Here is a 24,769-nt window from a genome sequence, read left to right as displayed (position 1 = left end):
CATAGAATGCCTTAATATTTTTTTCAGTATTTTACTGTAAGTTTGTTACAATATAATAATAAGAGACCGACAGCAGTGGAGATTCTGGGGAAGTGTTTGTGTTGTCTGTAACCATAAAGCTAGAAGTGAGTGACTGCAGCTCCCTGCCCCTGATGAAGTCTTTTGATGTAATGTGTAGGGCTGAGCTGTCGGTGATCATCTGAGAAGCTTGATTATTATATTGATGAGCAGGTGCACACTGGAGTGCACATTAAAATGGCAGTGCTTTTAATTGTCCTAAATAAAAATTGTTTTATGCAAAGTACATTATGGTCTGACTTGTTTTATCTTGTGCTATTGTGAAGGAGAGAAGTGGTTAAAGGGTTAGTTCACCTTTTCAGAAAAAAATGAAAAGGTGAACTTACACCATATCCCTCCTCCCTCCCCGATTCGGTCTCCGTTGTACTTACCTCTGTGGTTGATGAGCTATCAGTGCTCACACTGCTGGAGTAACAGTAAAGTGAGTCCGTTAATATAGACGGCCAGCACAGGGAATGGAACAATAACAAACTAGGAGCACTAGACACAAAATTATCAAAAGAAACAAAGTATCAGGAGTAGCAAACAAAAAGATACAATTGTTATTTTAAAAAAAACAGCATATTGTCAAAACATCAAAGGAATAGGAGCAAAAAGCCAATCTGCATTCTGTGAATATGTACCTGAACATAGAGGAGAACATAGATACTGATGGAGGAACTGTCTGTATAACTGTTAATAGTATTCATTTCGATCTCCTCATTTAGGGCTCATTTACACTTAGGGGTCATTTACACTTAGGGGTCATTTACACTTGCTTCAAACATGGCATTGGACATGCTTTTTTAAAGCACTCCGAATGCTAGTCAAAACCCCTGTCACTAAATAAAATGGATGGTTTACATTCCTGTTTACACCTTGTGTTTGCAAAGCTTTAAAAGTTATACACCATGTCGCTTTAGTGTTGCTTCAAAGCATCTTCAAAGCCTCCATAGAAGTCTATGACAACGCTCGCTTACAGTACCTGCAGCTTTTGAGAGGCTTTAATTCAGCTTCACTTTGTTTTTGAAGTTTTGCAGGTATGAGATATCAACACACGCAGGGCATCTGCCAAGCTTCATTAACCACTTATAGACCGAAAGATTTCCCCCCTTAATGACCAGGCTATTTTTTACGATATGCCACTGCGTCATTCTAACTTACAATTGTACGACATTGTACCCAAACAAAATTGGCATACTTTTTTCCCTCTAAAATTGAGCTTTCTTTTGGTTGTATTTGATCACCTCTGCAGTTTTTTTTATTTTTTGCATGATAAACAAAAAAAAGACCAATTAAAGAACAATTAAAAAAAAAAAATTCTTGCTATAATAAATACCCCCCCAAAATATGTAAAAAAAAAAAATGTCTTCATCAGTTTAGGCCAATATGTATGTCACTGGCAGGCAAAGGGTTAACTAGGGTGGCGATCAAGGGGTTAAATGTGTTCCCTCATGTGTGTTTTCAACTGTGGGGTGATGGGACTGCCTGGAGGAGGAGACATATCGCTCTTCCTGATCACTAGGAACAGCAGATCTGTCTCTCCTCCCCTGTCAGAATGAGGATCTGTCTGTTTACATACACAGATCCTCATTCTGGTCTCATGCCCCATGATCACGGGTGGCTGGCAGACATCGTGGCCGCCTGCCACGCGCCGCAGGTCCCCCACCGTGTAGCGGATGCGCACCTACTAGCGCTCTTAAAGATGCCGACGTAGAACTAAGGCAATTTGCAGGAACAAGCCAACCCGCTGTAGTATAATGATGGCGGTTGGTCAGCAGGTGGTTAAAGCTTCAAAAACCGACCACCAAAGCATCATTGATGCACCACCAAAGCATTACATTTTTTTTTAAAAAGCATGTTGAAGCGCTAGATGCTTTAATGTGTGTTGAAGTGGAAGCAAGTGTAAATGAGCTTTTAGACCCATGGGTATAGGGTATTGAGTGTAAAGATCCAAAAAGTCTCACACTCACATCATTTTTTTTTAATCTTTCAGCAGAAGGGTCATTTTTAGATTTGGCCTCAATTACCCAGGCAAACAGACCATCTGTGGAACCATTATGTTTTCCTAGGAAATTCTAGGCACACTGGGGGAGATTTACTAAAGCTGGAGCACTGAGAATCTGGTGCATGGTAGCCAATCAGCTTCTAACTTCAGCCTGTTCAATTAAGCTTTGGCAATAAGACCTGGAAGTGGATTGGTTTCTATGCACCAGATTTTGTATTTTCCAGTTTTAGTAAATCAACCCCAGTGTATTCTGTACTCCTTTGTTCAATTATTCCGTGATGCAGAAGTGAAATTTTTTCCAAATGATAAATCTGCATTTTCCTCAGATAATGAAAATAAATGCATTGCGGCAATTTTCTGTAACATTTGTTATAGCATAATCTCCCTAAAGCCTAGTATACATGGGCTAAATAGCGGGCGGCATCAGCTGGTTCAACACACAGTGATCAGAGCTAATAATATGAACTGTCACTGTAGTAATGGCAATGGCTGGGAAGAGGTTAACATCAGGGGTGATCAAATGGTTAAATATGTGCCTAGCTGGTGTTTATGTGTACTTTGTGTGAAACATTCACTAGGGGAAGTAATGGATTTTATTCCTTGCTTTGAGAGGAAATAAAATTGATTACTTCCCAGCTGACAGGACAGGGCTGTCCTGTCAGGGTTCTTTTTATTTTTTTTTTATTTTTTTTTTAAAGTAAATAATACTAAACAGAGCCTCTGGGCAATCCTTGGCATGGGGTAAACAAAAAAATAAAAATAAAAAAACATCTCTAAATAATCCCCACTCAGCGGCAAAAGAAGGAGTACGCAGCAAGGAAAACGATATTTGAAATGAAGGAAGTTAAAAAAGCCTCTGTCCCCGATACCCACAGTGCAATACATTTCAAACTTTAGTGGATATATCACATTAATTTCCCAGGTAACCACTAGGGTGTCTCAGTCCACCTTTAGACCCCTTTCACACCAGGGCATTTTGCAGGCGCTATAGCGTTAGAAATAGCGCCTGCAATCTGCCCTAAAAAAGCTGCACCATTGTATGTAGTGTGAAAGCCCTGAGGGCTTTCACACTACATCGGTGCGCTGGCAGGACATCAGGGAAACGTCCTGCCAGCAGCTTCTTTGGAGCAGTGAAGGAGCCGTGTGTTTACCGCTCCTCCACCGCTGCTCCCCATTAAAATCAATGGGGCAGCGCTGTAATACCGCCGGCGATTTTAACCCTTTCTCGGCCGCTAGCGGGGGGGTGAAAGCGCCCCGCTAGGGGCCGAAATGTGCAGCAAATCCGCTGCAAAAATAGTGGCGTTGTATCGCCCACGCTATGGGCAGTGTGGTGTGAAAGGGGTCTAAGTCTGAAGCCATTAAAAGGACAAAAACCCTGTGGCTACAGTACGATGTGTTATGTGGCCGTGGATGGAGAATCGAGCTATAGGTACCACACCTTGTTGAAGGTTTGAGAACACCCACGAGACACATAGGTTGTTTTATAAAGGGGTATCGCCTCATTTACCAGGACTTTCCAAAATTTTAGAATGGGGCCTCCTTAGAATTCTACTTTAACCACTTGCCTACTGGGCACTTTCACCCCCTTCCTGCCCAGGCCAATTTTCATCTTTAAGCACTGTCACAATTTAACTGATTATTGCACGGTCATGCAACACTGTACCCATATGGAATTTTTATCACACAAATAGAGCTTTCTTTTGGTGGCATTTAATCACCACTGGGTTTGATATTGTTTGCTAAACAAACGAAAAAAGACCAAACATTTGGGGAAAAAATATTTTTCATAGTTTGTTATGAAATTTTGCGAACAGGTATTTTTTTCCTTCACTGATGTGCGCTGATGAGGCAGCACTTATGTGTGCTGATGAGGCAGCACTGATGGGCACTGATGAGGCGGCACTGATAGATGGCACTGATGGACATTGATAGGTGGCACTGATGAGGCTGCACTGATAGGCAGCATTGATGGGCATTGATAGGCAGCACTGATAGGCTTTGATAGGTGGCACTGATGGGCTCTGATAGACGGCACTGATAGGCGGCACTGATGGGAACTGATAGACGGCACTGATGGACACTGATAGGCACTGATGAGCACTGATAGGCAGCACCAATGGTCACTGATTGGCAGCACTGGTGGACACTGTTGGGACTGCAATGATAACCAGGACACTGATAATCCTAAGTGCCCGATGGGGGATCAATACGCTCAACAGCCCAAACATACATACATCAACACTCAGGGATCTTAACAGTGTGATGAGCTGCGCGATAAATGCGGTAACCTTGGAGATTTTGATGTTCGGGCAGGTCCAGAAAAAATTATGGCAGTCTCGGCTGTATATCTCCAACACTGGGAAGAAGCCCATGGATATATTTTATGAAGTTTGTATGTTGTCAAATAAATTCTTCTGCAACACTTTGAATTGTAACAGTTTATCTCGACAGGCTACCAGTTGGGAAAAGGGTTAGTCCCACAAATCCTCCCAATCCTCATTATCAATGTCAGGGGCAACTGTCTGACATGCAAAGTGAAGATGTTTCATGCCAACGTGCACAGAAGGCTGGAGAGTCCTGTACAACACAAGGAGTCAACTCTAAGCCCTTGTACACACGGTCGGAGAATCCGTCGGAATGTGTCCTATCGGACCGTGTTGTTGGATAATCCGACTGTGTGTGGTATGCATCGGACTGATTCCGTCGGAATATCCATCGGACCCAATTTTCCAACTTGTTGGAAATATTTTCCGACCAACTGGTTTGATCGGACATACTCCGATCATGTGTAGAGAATTTTGATCGGACCAAGTGCCACGCATGCTCAGATCAAATTCCTACATCAAAGCTATTGGCTACTAGCCTGAACGTAGTCCCATCGTAACGAAATTATGTCATCACGTTCTGAATGATCGGATTTTTCGACAACTTAGTCCGACCGTGTGTATGCAACAGTTTCGGACAAGATCTGACGGACAGAATCCGACGGACAAAATCCGACGGATTTGGTTGTTGAAATGTCCGACCGTGTGTACAAGGGCTAAGTATTTTTGTATAATTGAGAACAGTAGGCGTTACGGTGTTGTAAGTATCCGAAAATGTAAGTGTTGGGCAGACCAATGTGGTGTTTGAGATTGTCAAATTTAGTCAGATCTCCGTCGGTGCAAATATGTGCAAGTGTCTTAATGCCCTTGGATGCCCAAACTATCGGATCTGGAACAGAGTGAAATTTCGAATGAGTTGTGTTAAACCAAAGTGGCGTTTGGGGGTGACTACTGAGGATTGACTGAAGTGCCTGTCGATAGAGTGGAACGCCAGGCCTTGAGCACCGCCTCCATAGATAAAGTGAGTTAAAATGGGGCTTGTGGGCCTCAGTATGCGAGAAGACGTAGGGTTTTGTAGGAGCCTAGGTACCCTACTTCCAGAACTACTGAGGAGTTGGTGTCATCAGAAATTACCCAGTTGCAGGCATGTGTAAGAAGTGCTGCAAGGAAATACTTCTGTAAATCAGGGCTGTCTAAACCACCTTGAGTCCCGGGTCTGAACATTATCTTTTTGCTAAAATGAGGAGGGCCAGATTTCCACAAAAAAGGAGAAAAGAGCTAGTAAGTGATCTGTGTTGGTGAAGGAGCACAGGGATCACAATAAGGATTGCTGGCACCTGTAGTTAAAGTGTTTGTTACCCCAACAATTCATATTCCTGGTATGTGTCTGCTGTACCATGTACTTGTATAATAAATTATCCTGTTCTCTTTGTATTGCTTCCTTTGTGTGAAATCTCTGGTATCCCTGTCAGTCCCTCTGCTTCCCTATTTAAAAACTGAACACACTAAGCAGGGGGCACACTTGGTCAGTTCTCTGGGAACTCAGCCTGCCGTCCTCCAAAAATCAGGCTTTTCCTGGCACGCCACCCCTGCCCAGCCTTTCACTGGGAAGCTCAGTGTGTTGCTGCTTCTCCTCCCCCCAGCTCATATGCAGCTGAGAACAGAGGGAATGTAAACACTTAGGCCGCGTACACACGGGCGGATTGTCTGCCCAACTTAGTCCGCTGAAACGTGTTTCAGCGGACAATCCGCTCGTGTGTGGGCTTCAGCGGACTTTTTCAGCGGACAGTCTGACGGACTAAAGCCCCATACACACTATCAGATTTTCTGCAGATTTTTTCCTTCAGATTTACCAAAACCATATAATATGAGGTCAAACCTTAGGAGTTTCAATGTGTATGCAATTAGGCAGGCCCTTGCACTACATGGTTTTGGTAAATCTGAAGACAAAAATCAGCAGAAAATCTGATAGTGTGTATGGGGCTTAGGTCTTTCGGAATTTCCGTAATTTTGTCCGTCCAAACTTGGTTTCAGCGGACAGTCCGCTCGTGTGTAGGCAAGTTGGACGGACTAAGTATGGCGCATGCTCAGAAAGGATTTACACGCCGAAGGTTGCATTGCAGTGTATTGGACGTCGTATTTCTAGTCCCTTCGTACGTGCTGTACACGTCATCGCGCAAGCTTTCAGCGGACTGTCTGTTCATCGTGTGTGGTCAAGTCCGTTCATTCAAAAGTTGGACGGACTGTCTGTCGGATTGTCTGACGAACTTAGTTGGGCAGACAATCCGCCCGTGTGTACGCGGCCTTAGAAGAAAGGGGAAAAAAAGGATTTATAATGGTTTTATTTCTTTTCAAATATTTTATTAAAGTATAAAAGACAGCTGTATACAAACATAGAACATCGTACATTAGTGAGCAGTCACAGCAACATCATACAGCCAATGTTAACAGTACGAGGCTAACGCTGGGAGCAAAGTAGAGTGAGTGAGAACGTCCAAGATCCAACGGCTCCACCAAAACATAATAACAAACATTTCTACCTAGTAGGGATGAGCCGAACACCCCCCGGTTCGGTTCGCACCAGAACTTTCGAACGGACCCCAAATTCGAACGAACTTTAGAACCCCATTGAAGTCTATGGGACTCGAACGTTCGAAATGAAAAGTGCTAATGTTAACGGCTAATATGCAAGATACTGTCCTAAAAAGGGTTTGGGGACCTGGCTCCTGCCCCAGGGGACATGGGTCAATGCCTAAAATGTTTTTAAAAATGGCCGTTTTGGCGGGAGCACTGATTTTAATGATGATTAAAGTGAAAAAAAAAGTGAAATATTCCTTTAAATATGGTGCCTGGGGGGTGTCTGTAGTATGCCTGTGAAGTGCCACGTGTTTCCCGTGTTTAGAACAGTCCCTGCACAAAATGACATTAAACGGAAATAACACCATTTAAAACTGCTTGTGGTTTTAATGTGATATCTGGTTCCTGCAATATGGTTGAAAATCATTGAGAAAAATGGCATGGGTAGCCCTCCCTGCCCATTACCAGCCTATTTGGGTCTTGTACGCATACTAAGGGAAACCCTGTACCCATATTAAAAAAAGGAAATGCATGTGGCCCCCAGGCCCTATATACTCAGAACAGCAGTATACAGGCGGTGCAAACAAGACAGGGACTGTGTAGGTTTGTTGTGTTAAGTTGAATCTGTTTGTAATTTTCAACTGGTACATTTTTAAAGTGTAGCTCCAGTCAAAAAAACTATTTTTAAGCTTTTTGGAAAACATAGGGAAGGGTTATCACCCCTGTATAATTTGTTTTGTCGTCCATCTTTTTTCATCTCACTTGCTGTTGTCTCCTTCCGTTTGCAAGTAGGAGATGTTTGTAAATTGGATGTTTGAAAGTAGGGGCCTGCCCTATATGCTCTGCAGAAATGGCGGAACAAGGTGTTGGTTTCGCCACAACATTGTAAGCCCTCAAAGTGACTCTTGGTGGGCGCTGGAGCGCCCTGCTGTGAACGATTATATCAAGAATTGTAATTACATGCCATTGTTGAACAGTGGTAGAAAAATTGACCTTTGGTGGTTGTGGTGCTGGTGCCACAACACTATAAGTCCTCACCGTTACTCTGGGTGGGCACAGGAAGGGGCCCTCCTGTGAAATATTATATCAAGAATTGTAATTACATGTCCGTGTTAAACAGGGGCAGAAAAATTTGGCCTTAGGCACTGCTGCTGGTGCCACCACACTGCAACCTCTTCCATATACTCTAGTTTTATTGCAGGAATTAGCCCTGCTGCAAAGCATTGCATCAAAAATTGTACTTAAACGCCCCTGTTAAACAGGGGCAGAAAAATTGGGCCTTAGGCACTGGTGCTGGTGCCACTACACTGCAACCTCTGCCATATACTCTAGTTTTATTGCAGGAAATAGCCCTGCTGCAAAGCATTGCATCAAAAATTGCAATTAAACGCCCCTGTTAAACAGGGGCAGAAAAATTGGGCCTTAGGCACTGGTGCTGGTGCCACCACACTGCAACCTCTGCCATATACTCTAGTTTTATTGCAGGAATTAGCCCTGCTGCAAAGCATTGCATCAAAAATTGTAATTAAACGCCCCTGTTAAACAAGGGCAGAAAAATTGGGCTGATGGCATCAACCAGAACCAGAAATGTTCTTCCAACATATCAGCGGAGGAGGAAGAGGATAGACAATCAACATAACAGGACAGTCACTCTGCATCAGCATAGGCAGTCTTGAAGGGATGTGATATTTTAAAAAAAAATATTCTTTTACATCAGCTTCAGGTGCTTGGTAGCTGTGGGTGATCCAAGACTGATTCATCTTGATGAAGGTCAGTCGATCAACTGATTCGGTGGACAGGCGCACCCTGTGATCGGTAACAAAGCCACCAGCAGCACTGAAGGTGCGTTCCGAAAGAACGCTGGATGCAGGACAGGCCAGTAGCTCAATTGCATACTGTGCAAGCTCTGGCCACTGATCCATCCTCAAGACCCAGTAAGCCAGAGGATTTTTGGTGGGAAAGGTGTCCAAGTCTGACCTTGCCCCTAGGTATTCCTGCACCATGTAAATCAGACGCTGGCGATGGTTGCTGGAACCGATCATACCTTGGGGCTGCGGACTAAAAAATTGTCTGAAAGCATCAGTCAGACGGCCACCTTCTCCACCGCTCCTTCTGACCGATGCCTCAGCAACACGTTGTCCAGGACCAGGAGTTTGTAACCTCCCAGTCTCTGGGAACGCGTTGCACAGACCTTTCTGCAAGGCCTCCCGGAGATGTCTCATCCTCTGCTCCCTCTGCGATGGCAAGATAAGGTCGGCAACCTTACCCTTGTACCGTGGATCAAGGAGAGTGGCCAGCCAGTAATGGTCCCTCTCCTTGATCCGAAGAATACGAGGATCCTTCCGCAGGCTTTGCAGGATCAGGGAGGCCATGCAGCGTAGGTTAGCTGAGGCATTCGGTCCGGAGTCCTCTGGGTCACTAAGGACAACATGATCCGCAGCTACCTCCTCCCAGCCACGTACAAGTCCACGTGTTTCTTGGGACTGTAAATCATCCCTACAAGACTGCTGCTGCTGCTGCTGATGCTGATGCTGAGTGCCAGCCTCCACCTCCATGCTGACACAATCATCCTCCTCCTCCTCTTCCTCCTCCTCATCCTCTTCCTGTGTGATGGGTGGCACAGCAGGAACACTGTCTGGATAAAGGGGGCCTTGAGAGGCAAGGAAGTCCTCCTCTTCCTGCCTCTGCTCTGCCTCAAGTGCCCTGTCCATTATTCCACGCAGCGTATGCTCCAAGAGGTGGACAAGAGGTACAGTGTCACTGATGCATGCACTGTCACTGCTCACCATCCTTGTGGCCTCCTCAAACGGTGACAGGACAGTGCATGCATCCCTGATCATGCCCCACTGGCGTGGTGAGAAAAAACCGAGCTCCCCTGACCCTGTCCTGGTGCCGTAGTCGCACAGGTACTCATTGATGGCCCTCTGCTGCATGTGCAGCCGCTGCAGCATGGCCAATGTTGAGTTCCATCTGGTGGGCATATCACATATAAGGCGGTACTTGGGCAGGTTCAACTCCTTTTGGAGCTCAGCCAGCCGAGCACAGGCATTAAATGATCGGCGGAAATGCACACAGACTTTCCTGGCCTGCTTCAGGACATCCTGTAAGCCGGGGTACCTGCCCAAGAACCGCTGCACCACCAGGTTAAGGACGTGAGCTACACAGGGCACATGGGTCAGTTGTCCCTGTCGGAGGGCGGAGAGGAGGTTGGTGCCATTGTCGCAAACCACCATTCCTGGCTTAAGCTGGCATGGCGTCAACCACCTCTCGGCCTGCCCCTGCAGAGCTGACAAAACATCCGCCCCAGTGTGACTCCTGTCCCCCAAACAAACCAGCGCAAGCACGGCATGGCATCGTTTTGCCTGCATACTTGCGTAGCCCCTGGAACGCCTACGGAGCACCGCTGGTTCTGAGGACAGAGCACTGGAAGAGGCCATGGAGGAAGAAGAAGAGGAGGGGGTGGAGGAGAGAGGTGTGTCACAACCAATAGTAGCATTTTGGAGGCGTGGTGGCGGAACAACCTCCAACACTACTGCACCTTGTCCTGCATCCTTCCCAGCTGCCAGAAGAGTGACCCAATGGGCCGTGAAAGACAGGTAACGTCCCTGTCCATGCCTGCTGGACCATGAGTCAGCGGTAATATGCACCTTACCGCTGACCGCCCTGTCCAGCGAGGCAAGGACATTGCCTTCCACATGCCGGTAGAGAGCCGGAATCGCCTTCCGTGAGAAAAAGTGGCGTTTGGGGACCTGCCACTGAGGAACCGCACATTGTACAAACTCACGGAAGGGGGCCGAGTCTACCAACTGAAAAGGCAGCAGTTGAAGTGCTAGCAATTTAGCCAAGCTAGCATTCAACCGCTGGGCATGTGGATGGCTGGGAGTGAACTTCTTTCGCCGGTCCAGCAGCTGGGGCAGGGACATTTGCCTGCTATAATCGGACGTGGGTGTACCGCTAGCAGAGTTCCCGGAAGCACTTGGCTGTGACACACCTAATTCTACACCTTCATTTCTCTCAGAGCAGGTTTCAGAGAGGACTGAAGGTCTAGTGGGGTTGGAGATGCCAGCTGATGAGGAGCAAGGAGAGGTCCGCTTTGTTCTTTGGTGTGGGTCTTTGAGGTACGCTTGCCAACGAGCTGCATGGCAGGTCAACATATGTCTGGTCAAGCATGTGGTGCCCAAGCGGCTGATGTTTTGGCCACGTGAGATACGCTTGAGACATATGTTGCAAATAGCAGCGGTGCGATCTGATGCACTCGTCTCAAAAAAGGCAGATCTGATGCACTCACGCTACTGCCTTCCTCTAGCTGAGTGTCATCATCAGAGCCCACAAAACACTGGGCATCCTCCTGGGGCATGTACCCAACACTGTGCTCAAAGAGTTCAGGAGACTCCTCAGGAGGACGTGGTGGGTCTAGGGAAGGAGTCACTGATGATGACATTGAGAGGAGGGAAGACGATGCGTTGGCAGCTGCTTTGCTAGTACCCTGAGACTGGGTGAGAGAGGATGAGGAGGATGAAGAGGGCTTGGTCATCCACTCTACCAAGTCGTTGGCATGTTGCAGTTCAACATGTCCAGCTGCCGAAAAGAAGGACAAGCGTGTCCCATGGCCACGTGCTGATGACAAAGCACCGCGTCCACGACCAGCACTGTTGTCTCTAGACACAGAGCCTGCTTGCCCTCTTTTATCGGCTCGCGCCTGTCTGCCTCTCCTTGCTGGCCTTCCAGACATGGTAATGGCCTGAAGGGAGTTGGGTAAAAAAGCAGTTGGGTAGTGTATATTGTGCTAGAGGCACACAACACCCACTATCTCCTAACACTACTGACTGCAAGCTCTATTATAAAAGATAGATCACTAGCTATATAGGTGAGGTGAATATAGCGGTGTATACTGCGGTCAGGGCACACAGACAACAACCACTACACAGCAGCAAGATCGAAAATCGTCCGAAAAGGATCGGTGTGTACTGTGTTGAAGGTACACAGAACACCCACTAACTCCTGCAGATGCCTTTATTATAGAACACCAGAGATAAAGGGGTATATACAGATGTATACTGTGCTGTGCTGGAGGCACACACAACTTCCAATAACTCCTGCAGATGGCAAGTGGGCTCAAATAGAGAAGAGCTATGTAGGTGGATATAGCGGTATGTACTGGGTACAGAGCACGCAGACAGCACGCACTATCTCCTAACACTACTGACTGCAAGCTCTATTATATATATAAGATAGATCACTAGCTATATAGGTGAGGTGAATATAGCGGTGTATACTGCGGACAATAACCACTACACAACAGCAAGATCGAAAATCGGCCGAAAAACGATCGGTGTGTACTGTGTTGAAGGTACACAGAACACCCACTGCTTCAGACGCCAACACACTACACAAGGCCGCCGCGCTGGCGGCCTTATATAGTGTGGGGCGTGCCTGTGGCCAATCATGGCTCTCCTCGCTGCTGGCGCTGCGATTGGCCAAGCATGCGGGGTCACAGTGCATGCTTGGCCAATCATGAGCCAGCAATGCACTGCGCCATCGCAGTGCATTGTGGGCCGTGAGCGCCACATGAATTTGGCGCGAACGGACCAAAATGTTCGGACTTCGCCGAACGGACGAACAGCCAATGTTCGAGTCGAACGTATGTTTGACTCGAACACGAAGCTCATCCCTACTACCTAGGATCTAAGATAAACTAAGAGGGGAGTCCTACCAACAGGAGGTCCCCCAGTAGGGTGTATCGTTCCCAAGACTGGGGAGTAGAAACCACACAAAGAGTTTTTTACCCTACTATAATATAATTACAAAAGAAAACATAATGAAGACTAATGAAGTCAACCAACAAAATAGAAAGAGAAAGAAGGGAGAGAAGGCAGAGGCAAGAAAAAGTACAGGAATGAAAGAGAATAAGGGGGCATGAGGGGGGGAGAAGAAGGCAAGGAGGAGATAATGGGCGACCCGGCTTCCCCAGGGGTTCTAATGAGAAAGGGGCATCCCTAGGTAAGAACCACTATTAAGACTATGGGACTAAGAGATGGGAATCAAAATTTGGGGGTAGGAAATGATCCACCCAAGGTTGCCAAATCCTACTGTGAAGTGGGAGTTTATCTAAAATAGTTGCTTCAATTTTGCTGTGGATCATGGCCTGGGTGACCCGGTTTTTAACTTCAGTGACATGCAGAGTTGCAGACTTCCAGGCCTTTGCAATAGTCTGCTTCGCCGCTGTCATCACTTGCAAAAGGAGCCTTGTCTGGGATCGGCTAAACTTGCAGGGTACTAAATTTAGCAGAGCAATTGCTGGGTCAGGCGGTAGGGTGCATTGCAGGAGCCTGGATAGGATATCAAAAATTTGCCTCCAGAATTCTGCCACCAAAGGGCAGGTCCACCATATATGGCGGTGAGTGCCAAGCTCATTACAACCACGAAAACAATTTGGGGAATAATTCGGCACAAATTTAGATATCTGAGCTGGGACCAGGTACCAGCGCATTAATATAATTGGCCTCGGCTGCGATTATATTCTGTGTGGCAATTTTAGTATTAAGCCAAACCCTCTCCCAGTCCTCTGATACAAGGGTAAGGGAGAGATCTTGGGACCAAGAGTTAGTGTATAGCGGGAGGGAGTATTGGGAGGAGGAAAGATAGGAGTAGAGACAGGATATGATGCCAGGAGAATGTGGGTCTGATTTGCAAATCGTCTCAAAAGGGGTTAATCGATCTAGGGCAGTGCATGATTTAGTGACCGAGTGGACAAAATGGGCTATTTGAAGGTATCGGAAACATTCTTTGGAAGGAAGCTTGGTAATAGCTTGTAAGACAGGAAACTTTTTGATTGCATTACCCGATACTAGGTCGCACACTCTAGTAAGGCCTCTCTGGGACCAGGCATCAAACAGCGTGGGGTCCAAGTAAGCGGGGGCGAAACTTGGGTGTCCAATAAAGGAAAGCAGAGGGGAGTGAGGTGATTGTAATTTATAAGTAGCCTTTATCTTGTCCCACAATCCCACTGAGAATCGAGTGACAGGGTTACTAAGTGACTTCCTCAATGGAGATGGTAGCCATAGCAAATTAGATACAATCAGGGGGTGGGCATCTACAATCTCAAGACTAACCCACAAAGGCGTCTCAATGTTTGCATGATATAGGGCCAATTGAGCCAATTGCGCTGCGTAGAAGTAAAGCCTGAGGTTGGGTACACCCAGACCACCTTGCATCCTATGGCGAAACAGGGTCTGTCTAGAGACTCTAGGCCTTGTTGACCCCCAAATGTACTTAAAAATCCGACTCTGGATCGCGACCGGGAGTACTCTGAAAAGGTAAAGCAACTTGGGTAGTAGCGTCATTTTCACGGCCGCGATCCTACCTAGCCAGGAAACACAGAGTGGTTGCCAGGAGGACATAAGGGATGTGAGACTACGTAGCGCGGGGAGATAATTAGCATGAAACAATTGGGCTGGGTCACTAGTAAGCTTAACGCCCAGGTATGGAATAGAGGATGTGGACCATTGAAAGGGATAATTACTCCGCAAATTCTGAAATGTTTCCAAGGGCAGAGACACGTTGAGGGCTCGCGACTTAGTTTGATTTACTTCTAGCCCAGAAATTCGAGCGAATTTATCCAAAAGGTGAAAGAGGTTCGGCAGTGTAGTGTGGGGAGAGGTAATGAACAGAAGGGCGTCGTCAGCGAATAGACAAAGCTTATGCGACATAGAAGCAATGTCCAGGCCTTTGATATTGGGGTCTGTTCTAATTAAGGCCGCAAGGGGCTCTATGGCTAGGGCAAAGATTAGCGGTGAGAGGGGACAACCCTGTCTGGTACCACGTTGGATAGGGAATCTATCAGATGCAAAGCCTGAGTATTTAACGTACGCTTGGTGGGTGTAAAGGGTCTGTACCCATTGCAAGAAGTGCGGCCCGAAGCCCCAACGCTGTAGAATATATTGCAGGTACGGCCAAGATAGGGTATCAAAAGCTTTTCGAATGTCTAATGAAAGGAGATGCATTGGGATTTTGCGGGACCTGGCAATATGCTGCAAAAGGACAACTCGGCGAATATTGTCGCTAGATTGTCTTCTAGGGATAAAACCCACTTGATCTTTATGGACCAGGTTGCCTATGAACTGATTGAGACGTAGGGCAAGTACCTTGGCTAATAACTTAATATCGGTATTTAAAAGGGATATAGACCTGTAATTAGACCAAAGAGTATTATCACTATTGGGTTTAGGGATCATTGAAATGATTGCAGTCAACGTGTCTCTACCGAAGGAACCATCCTTAAGAATAGCGTTAAAGGTACTTGCCAGTAGGGGGGCCAGAATATCAGCAAATTTTTTGTAGTACGAATTAGAAAGACCATCTGGGCCCGGACGTTTATGTGGTTTCAAGGTCTGAATGGCATAAAGTATTTCCTGCGAGGTGATCGGGGAATCCATAATGTCCCGGCTAGTGTTAGATAGGGAGGGGATCTGAAGATCTTGAAATAGGGAATCGGCCATTTTCCTGGGGCAGGGGGTGGTAGATTCATATAATTTAGCTAGTTTTTTGCCGAACTCAGACACTATTTTAACCGGGTTGCTGGTGAGAGTGTTTTTACCGACCTTCAACTGGATAGGTTTAAATGAACGCTCTGGGTTCCTAAGGCGTAAGGCTAAGAAAGAGTCAGGCTTATTGGCCTTAACATAGATGTTATGTTTGGAGCTACGGATAGCTTTATCAGCTGCTTCCGCCAGGAGTAGGTCTAGTTCTAATCTAGCTTTGTCCATGATCGATCTATTGGCGGCTGTCGGGGAAGCTTGAAACTGTAATAGGTACTTGTTATAGTTGGCCTCTAAGTGTTGAGTTTTCAGAAGTTTATCCCTCTTAAGGTGAGTGGCGATTGAAATACATTTACCTCTAATCACAGGCTTATGCGCCTCCCAGAGGAGGATCGGGGATATACCCGGCGTAGCGTTATTTTGAATATAATAAGTTAGGGCAGCTTGGATATCTAAATAGAATGATTGAGTAGCGAGATGTTTATCACTGATACTCCATGTCCTATCTGTAGACTGAGGGATCAGAGAGGAAATTGTAGTGATGACAGCGCAATGATCAGACCAGGGGATTGGGTGTATATGGGATTGGAGAAGTATGGGGGAGGATGTAACTGGTACGAATATGTGATTAATCCTGGAAAATGAATTATGGGGATTAGAATAAAACATGAAATTTTTCCTTACCGGATTGCATTCTCTCCAGGAATCAAGAAGGGAGGCCTGCTGTAACAAAGAGCGAAAATGAGACGAAGGTGAACACTGTTCCAGGGAGTAAGGAGACCTGTCTAAATGAGGGTGGATTACCATGTTAGAGTCACCACATACTAGCAAGGTGCCTCTAGAGTGGGTCTTGATTGTTTGGAAAAGGTGGGAAAAAAAAGGAACAGGGTTTTTATTCGGGGCATAATAAGAAACGAGGGTAACCTCTGTGTCTTGAAGAAGGCCAACCAAAATTATATAACGGCCCTCCGGATCCTTAATTTCAGAGACAAGGGTAAAGGGCAGAGAGCGGTGTAAAGCTAGCAAAACTCCCCTCTGCTTAGTCGCCGCCGAGGCGGTATAGACTTGCGGGTACTTATAGGTAAATGATTTAGGGGTATTATGTGAGGAGAAATGGGTCTCTTGAAGCGCAACTATACTTGCCCTCAAGGACGCAAAGGAGCGAAATGCTTTGACTCTCTTGCTAGGGGAGTTAAGCCCTTTAACATTCAATGACAGGATGTTCAGGGGGGCCATATTCGCTCAGGGAGGGAGGTGAGCTTATATAACCTAGGGGTCGCACGGGTCGCCCGGGAAGGGGGGCAGAGAAGGAAAGAAGGGGAGAAAGAGGTAAAGGTGTGAAGAGAAAAAGGAAAGAGATGAAGTAAGAGAAGAAATACACGTAAGGCGTATACATGAACCATCTAACTGAAACAAGTCAGACCAATAACGCCCTACAAGGGTGTACACCGTCTCCCCAGCCCAAAATCAGGTCAGGCAGAGGGTGTACTGAACTGTAGGGGGGGGGGGGGCAGTGACAGTCCCCCGCCGTGCACCAAGAAATAGGTAAGAACAAGTTCGAGATAATTTTGTATAGCCATCTAAGTAACCATATCAATTGAACAAATAAAATTATCAAGCAGTCATAAATACGTCAAATACTGTACGCATAGGGGTCCCTCCTAGGAGGGAAAGAGGGAGGGAGAGGGGGAAGGGAATGAGACAGGAGGGAAGGGAATGGGGGGGAGAGGTAAAGGGAGGGGGAGCATGGGAAAGAAAAAGGGGGAAAGGGAAAGGGGAGGATAGGGAAGAAGATAGTCAACATGGATACTATGTTATTATATGAGGACTATAAACAACAAAAAATAATCTCCGGACATCAGTAGAAACTTGCAACTTTTCAAAATCCAACACTGGGAGTAAGCAGGTTCCAGGAGCCCTCCAGGGGAGCGAAGAGAGTATTGTAGCCAACCGCCAGCAGTTCAACGGGGTACGAAAACTTGCTGCAGTAGTGCGCAGAGGGGTACCCTTTCGAATTGCAGATGGAGTCGGGAGTTCGCAAATGTCTCTTTTAGGGGTAGCCACGTAAGGGGTGCGTGGGAGGACAGTGTCCGAGTGTTGAACCGGGGGAGTCAAATGAAGAGATTCCAATAAATTCTGAAGGGCTTCAGGTGAAGAAGCAATGTGTTGCTGTCCTTTGTGGAAAAATTGTAGGGCAAAAGGGAAATGCCAGGTATATTTAATTTGATGCTGGGTGAGGATTTGCAGCTGCGGTTTCATGGCACGGCGTTTAGCTATAGTGAGGGGGGCCAAATCTGTAAATAATTGGTAAGAGTGTCCCTGGAAGGCAAGATTGTCTTTATTGCGAGCAAGGAGTTGTTCCTTTGTTCTGAAAAAGTGGAACTTGATAATTATATCACGGGGGGGCCCATCCGCCTGACGGCGAGTGAGGGCCCTATGGATCCTGTCAAACTCTAAACGTTCCACTGGAATTGCAGGAGAGAGTTCTTGGAATAAGGCCAGTGTAAATGCCTGGAGGTCATCTACCGACTCCGGAATGCCCCGGAGGCGCAGGTTCGACCTACGGGAGTGATTCTCTGCGTCCTCGAGACGGGAGAGCAGCATGGCATTCTCCTCTCGCAGCGCCAGTTGTTCTTGTGCGTGTTCACGGAGAGTGAGCTCCATATCGTCAGCCCGGGTCTCTAGATCCGCGGTCCTCTGACCAAGTTCCCTGATCTCTCGTGTCAGCTTATTAGTGATTTGGTCAGAGGTCGACTTAAGGGCTTTTTTGAGCATGGTTTCCATGTGTAGTAAGAAATCAAATTGCGACATACCTGAGGCGGACATGGTAGTAAAATCACCTTGGGCAGGGATATCATCCACTTCCTCGTCGCTGTGCAATTCCGCTGAGTGTGAGGGGCTGTCACGCTGCTGTGCCTGAGCTTGAGCTTTCGCCGCCATCTTGGAGGAGGCCCGGGCGAACGCCTCTTTGATAGGTTTAGGCTTCGATTTGCCTCGGTGGCCGGTGAGAACCATCACCGGATCAGCGCAACTGTTGTCTGCTGCGGTCCCGGTATATAGGAGGCTGAGATCTCGCTTCGGTGAGCGGATTAAGTCCCGGAAGCACGGCGAGGAATGCGGAGCTCTAGTGAGGAGCGTCCATCACGGTGAGCTTCACGCATGCGCCCCTCCTATGATGGTTTTATTTATATCTATACACAACAATTTTGCCTTTCATTTCTATTTTAAATGTAATGGATTGTTTTACACGGTGATCATTTACAATCGCTTTAACTCATTACAGGACTGTGAGTTTAAGTGGACTTTTGCACTTTTTTTTTGTCAGCACATTTATCACTGTATGTTATCAATATGTATGTACTGTGTTTATCATACTGTATATTTGGTATGTCTTTAAATTTGAAATATTATTTAAAGGGACACCACACCTATAGGTTTGTATGCGTACTATGTACCCCTTACTCATTCACATGGGGGGTAGTCTGTATCTTGGAACCTCCTTATCATTAAAAGGGATATATAGGCCAGGGTTGTGGGCATGAGGCCCTTGCCTTCATCATTATGGGGACAAGGTAGTCTATCGTGGGGCCCCCATAGCAGGGTACTCCCTTTGGCATGTGGCCTGGTATGGCTCTGGAGCTGGGTGGTGCACACTCACTACACCCCCCTTCCCTTTCCTGGTCAACTATAATGCATGCTTGGATTACGTGTATGACAGGGATAATGAGGGAGACTTCACACATCTTTTCTTGTTCTTTATGAGTGAGCTACCCCCTTAAAATCCATATTATATTCAGAGGATTTGGTATTATTTTAGTGTGATGTTCTATGACAATAGTGACATTTACAAAGAAAGAAATGCCACAGTGTAAATTGCTGCCAAATAAAACTTAATTGCCACCGTCCTTAAAAAATAAAAACAGCACACAGACCCTTAGTCTGTATTTTGGGGGACCTTTTGGGTCTTTGTGGCATTTTTTCTTTTAAAAAAAGAAGGCAGGAGGCAAATGCCATTTGCATATTGTCTGTAAAATTAGAAAAATGGGAAGTCCAGATGTGTGATCTTCTTCCCATGCCTACTGTAGATATTTTTGCAATATAAGTTCCTCTTTGAATGGCTCATAAAAAGCAAAACTTTTCTTAATTTTGGATAGCAGCCATGATGTCCTGTGTACTGATCCTGCTCATGCTGTGTCTATGGGGTATGTAGTATATATACAGTCTGTAGTATTATTATATACAGTGTACTGGTCCTGATCATGCTGTGCCTATGGGGTATGTAGTACATATACAGTCTGTAGTATTATTATATACAGTGTGCTGGTCCTGCTCATGCTGTGTCTATGGGGTATGTAGTATATATACAGTCTGTAGTATCATTATATACAGTGTACTGGTCCTGATAATGCTGTTTCTATGGGCTATGCAGTGTATATACAGTCTGTAGTATTATTATATACAGTGTACTGGTCCTGTTCATGTTGTGTCTTTGGGGTATATAGTGTATATACAGTCTGTAGTATCATTATATACAGTGTATTGGTCCTGTTCAAGCTGTGTCTACGGAGTATGTAGTATATATACAGTGGATACCACAATATTGTATTTTTTTATTTTTAATCCCCCTCTTAAAAGATTTCAGTTTGTTTTTCAATTGAGTTGTACAGTTTATAGGTCATATTAAAGGTGGAAAAAGTTCTGAAATTATTTATCTTTGTCTCTTTTTTTTTATATCACAGAAACCTGACATTTTAACAGGGGTGTGTAGACTTTGTATATCCACTGTATATTCTGTAGTATTTATTATATACAGTGTGCTGGTTCTGCTCATGCGGTGCCTATGGGGTATGTAGTATACTGTAAATATTACTTGTTTATTTTTATCAATTTAAAAAATGTGAGTGAACAGAAGAAAGGTCTAAACTAAATCACTATTTGAATACCCTTTGGATTCAAAACAGCATAAATTCTTTTAGGTACACTTGCACACAGTTTTTGAAGGAAATCAGCAATAGTCAGCAACATGTTTACATTTGAAAAAAAAAAAAAAATTCAAATTTGAATTTGTTTTCAAATTTGTTTTGATTTCAAATTAGAATTAGATTCAAATTCAAATGAAATTTAGTTTCATTATCATTTATTTCAGATTTGTTTAAATTTGTTCCTATTGTGATTCTGCTTATCAAAAAATGTAGTCGAATTTTGATTCGGAATGAAACGAAACGCTTATCTAATAATGATATCACATGCAAAGTTAATTAGTGAAACCACCTGTAATCAATCTCAGCTTAATCAAATGTTAATGTTAATTAATTTAATTAATTAAATGTTAATCAAAGTACAAATGATAATGCTCATAAATGTATGGTTTGAAAAAAAAAATAACAAAACAAAAAATTCAAAACAAAAAATTCAAAACTGAAAATTCCTAAGTGAAAAAAGTATACAAATAAATTACTACAACGTATTAAGTAAATAAATGTTAATAAAAATCAACATGTTATATTGTAAAGCGCTGGGTAAACTGTTGGCGCTATATAAATCCTGTATAATAATATTAATAATTAAAGCTTTTGGTTGAAGGGTTTCTAGACTAACAATCTACCACAATCTCTAGGCTTCAATTTTAGTTCCCTATTACCTCTTAGGCCGTGTACACACGGGCTGATTTTCTGCCCAACTTAGTCCGCTGAAACGTGTTTCAGCGGACAATCCGCTCGTGTGTGGGCTTCAGCGGACTTTTTCAGCGGACAGTCTGGCGGACTAAGTCTTTCGGAATTTCCGTAATTTTGTCCGTCCAAACTTGGTTTCAGCGGACAGTCCGCTCGTGTGTAGGCAAGTTGGACGGACTAAGTATGGCGCATGCTCAGAAAGGATTTACACGCCGAAGGTTGCATTGCAGTGTATTGGACATCGAATTTCTAGTCCCGTCATACGTGCCGTACACGTCATCGCGCAAGCTTTCGGCGGACTGTCTGCTCATCGTGTGTGGTCAAGTCCGTTCATTCAAAAGTAGGACGGATTGTCTGTCGGATTGTCTGACGAACTTAGTTGGCCAGACAATCCGCCCGTGTGTACGCGACCTTATATGATCCCACAGAACCTTCTCAAATATCATAAACCTCAAAAATAATACTGAATGTTTGTGCTCTTTAAAGTTTGCCAGAGGTAATTCTAACTGTGGATGTACTCTGACTCATTGATGTAATATAGTCCAAACACAGCTGAAAACTCCAAGGAGAGACACCCACTTTAAAGCGGAGGTCCGCCCACCGCTGCAACATACTGCACATACTGCAGCTGCTGGCTTTTAATAGTAGGACACTTAGGCCGCGTACACACGGGCGGACTGTTCGCTCAACTTTGTCCGCTGAACAGTGTTTCAGCGGACAGTCCGCTCGTGTGTGGGGCTTCAGCGGACAGTTTCAGCGGACAGTTTGACGAACAAAGTTTTTCGGAAATTCCGAAAAACTGTCTGCTGAAACTTGGTTTGAGCGGACAGTCCGCCCGTGTGTAGGCCACTTTCGAAATGAGCAAACTGTTCCCGCTCGGAGGAAAGTCTGCTCATTTCGAGCGCATCTCCAGGTAGGCGGGGCCCGCGAAGGAGACGTCGCGGGCCCCGCCGCCTGGTATGGACTTAAAGGGGAACCCCAACGCCGAAAAAAATCGGCGTGGGGGTCCCCCCCAAGTCCACAACAGACCCTTGTCCGAGCACGCTACCCGGCCGGCCAGGAAAGGGGGGCGAGCGAGCGTGCCCCCCCTCCCGAGCCGTACCAGGTCGCGTGCCCTCAACATGGGGGGTGCCTTGGGGAAGGGGGGGGCCGCGCGGCCCCCCCACCCCAAAGCACCTTGTCCCCATGTTGATGAGGACAAGGGCCTCTTCCCGACAACCCTGGCCGTTGGTTGTCGGGGTCTGCGGGCGGGGGGCTTATCGGAATCCAGGAGCCCCCTTTAATAAGGGGGCCCCCGGATACCGGCCCCCCACCCTATGTGAATGAGTATGGGGTACAATGTACCCCTACCCATTCACCTGTAAAATAAAAGTACAAAAAAAACCACAACACACGAGATAAAATACTTTATTGCACAGCTCCGGGGGTCTTCCGTCTTCGGGGGTCTTCTCGCCGGACTCCTCCGCTATCTTCTTGTAGCTCTTTTGCTAGCGGAGGATTCCGGCTTTCTTCCTCCCCGCCGCCGGCCTCTTCTCCCGACTTCGGGGGTCTTGTCCCCCTCTTCGGTTCTTCTGCCGGGCCACCGCGCCTTCTTATAGCTCTTTTACAGGCGGTGGCCCGGTCTTCTGTCGCCGCCGCCTTCCGTTCTTCTGCCGGGCCACCGCGCCTTCTTATAGCTCTTTTGCAGGCGGTGGCCCGGTCTTCTGTCGCCGCTGTCGCCTTCCGTTCTTCTTCTTGTTCTTCTTCTTCTTCTTCTCCAGGAGATGTTGACACGTCGCTCTCTCCGGCCGGAATGCCAGAGCCGCGCTGTGCGGCCACTTATATAGTGACAATGGGGCGGTGTCACATGGTATATGTCACATGGGTTGGTCACATGGTGACCCCGCCCCCTTACGATGTCATAGTCCCCATGTGACATCAACCCATGTGACCAACCCATGTGACATATACCATGTGACACCGCCCCATTGTCACTATATAAGTGGCCGCACAGCGCGGCTCTGGTATTCCGGCCGGAGAGAGCGACGTGTCAACATCTCCTGGAGAAGAAGAAGAAGAAGAACAAGAAGAAGAACGGAAGGCGACAGCGGCGACAGAAGACCGGGCCACCGCCTGCAAAAGAGCTATAAGAAGGCGCGGTGGCCCGGCAGAAGAACGGAAGGCGGCGGCGACAGAAGACCGGGCCACCGCCTGTAAAAGAGCTATAAGAAGGCGCGGTGGCCCGGCAGAAGAACCGAAGAGGGGGACAAGACCCCCGAAGTCGGGAGAAGAGGCCGGCGGCGGGGAGGAAGAAAGCCGGACTCCTCCGCTAGCAAAAGAGCTACAAGAAGATAGCGGAGGAGTCCGGCGAGAAGACCCCCGGAGCTGTGCAATAAAATATTTTATCTCGTGTGTTGTGTTTTTTTTTGGGTACTTTTATTTTACAGGTGAATGGGTAGGGGTACATTGTACCCCATACTCATTCACATAGGGTGGGGGGCCGGTATCCGGGGGCCCCCTTATTAAAGGGGGCTCCCGGATTCCGATAAGCCCCCCGCCCGCAGACCCCGACAACCAACGGCCAGGGTTGTCGGGAAGAGGCCCTTGTCCTCATCAACATGGGGACAAGGTGCTTTGGGGTGGGGGGGCCGCGCGGCCCCCCCTTCCCCAAGGCACCCCCCATGTTGAGGGCACGCGGCCTGGTACGGCTCGGGAGGGGGGGCGCGCTCGCTCGCCCCCCTTTCCTGGCTGGCCGGGTAGCGTGCTCGGACAAGGGTCTGTTGTGGACTTTGGGGGGACCCCCACGCCGATTTTTTTCGGTGTTGGGGTTCCCCTTTAAGTACATTCCGGGCGGCGGAGCCCGCGACGTCTCCGTCGCGGGCCCTGCCTACCTGCACACGCGCTCGAAATGAGCGGACTGTTGCCTCGTGTGTGGGCGAGTCCGTTCATTTCAAAAGTTGCGCGGACTTAGTACGACGAACAAAGTTTGCCGTATTTGTCCGCTCAAAAAGTGCCGTGTGTGGGCGTGTTCGTTCATTCAAAAGTTTGAGCGGACTGTTTGACGAACTTAGTTTCGGCAGACAGTCCCCGCGTGTGTACGCGGCCTTACCTGTCCTAAAGTCCAGCGATGTCAGAACCGCAGCTGATGTTTCCATCAGCTGGTCAGGTGCTGCCTCCGCCATTGCAGGTAAGGGAGCCCAGCAGTGTGGCCTTACATCTGCACATGCCCGAGGCTCCACCCCTCTCTCCTTCTTGCCCAGCAGCAGGGGAAGGAGGAGGAGGGAACTGAGCGGTGACATTATGGGCCACAGCTCGGAATCCCGGAAGTGGGAACAGGATAACTATCAAAGACAGGTATCTGCTTCCCCCACGTCGATAGGTGCCAAATGTGGCACCGGAGGGGGAGAGGAGACAAATCAGCGGGTCCACTTTTGGGTGGAACTCCGCTTTAACATAGAGCTGGGTCTGTTTGCTTTCTGACTCTCTCTTGAGTTAAAAGCTTCTGCAGTTCAGGCAGGGAAGCGAGAATAGGCATAGCTCTAATTTATTCAGTTTTCTGTGTAAATTTGTCTCTGAGCTATTGAGCACCATACAGAGGTTTTTTTTTTCTGTGTG

The 24,769-nt window shown here is 46.8% G+C and overlaps 1 protein-coding gene across 1 annotated transcript in view; it reads left to right on the top strand.

The window, feature by feature from the left end:
* Window positions 1–19,623: 19,623 nt before the first annotated feature.
* LOC143961376 (uncharacterized) overlaps window positions 19,624–24,769 on the top strand; it is a 50,015-nt gene continuing 44,869 nt past the window's right edge. Inside the window, exon 1 of the mRNA XM_077470642.1 lies at window positions 19,624–19,705. Within this exon, the coding sequence (XP_077326768.1) occupies window positions 19,663–19,705 (43 nt within the window). The 5' untranslated portion in view covers window positions 19,624–19,662. The remainder of the gene's footprint in view (window positions 19,706–24,769) is intronic.

The sequence above is a fragment of the Lithobates pipiens genome, unplaced genomic scaffold, assembly GCF_037356315.1.
Source record: "Lithobates pipiens isolate NorthernLeopardFrog02 unplaced genomic scaffold, aLitPip1_a1.2 Scaffold_8, whole genome shotgun sequence".
In the NCBI taxonomy this organism is placed as follows: Eukaryota; Metazoa; Chordata; class Amphibia; order Anura; family Ranidae; genus Lithobates; species Lithobates pipiens.
Note: the sequence above shows the minus strand (reverse complement) of the source record. Positions and strands in the feature narration are given on the sequence as shown.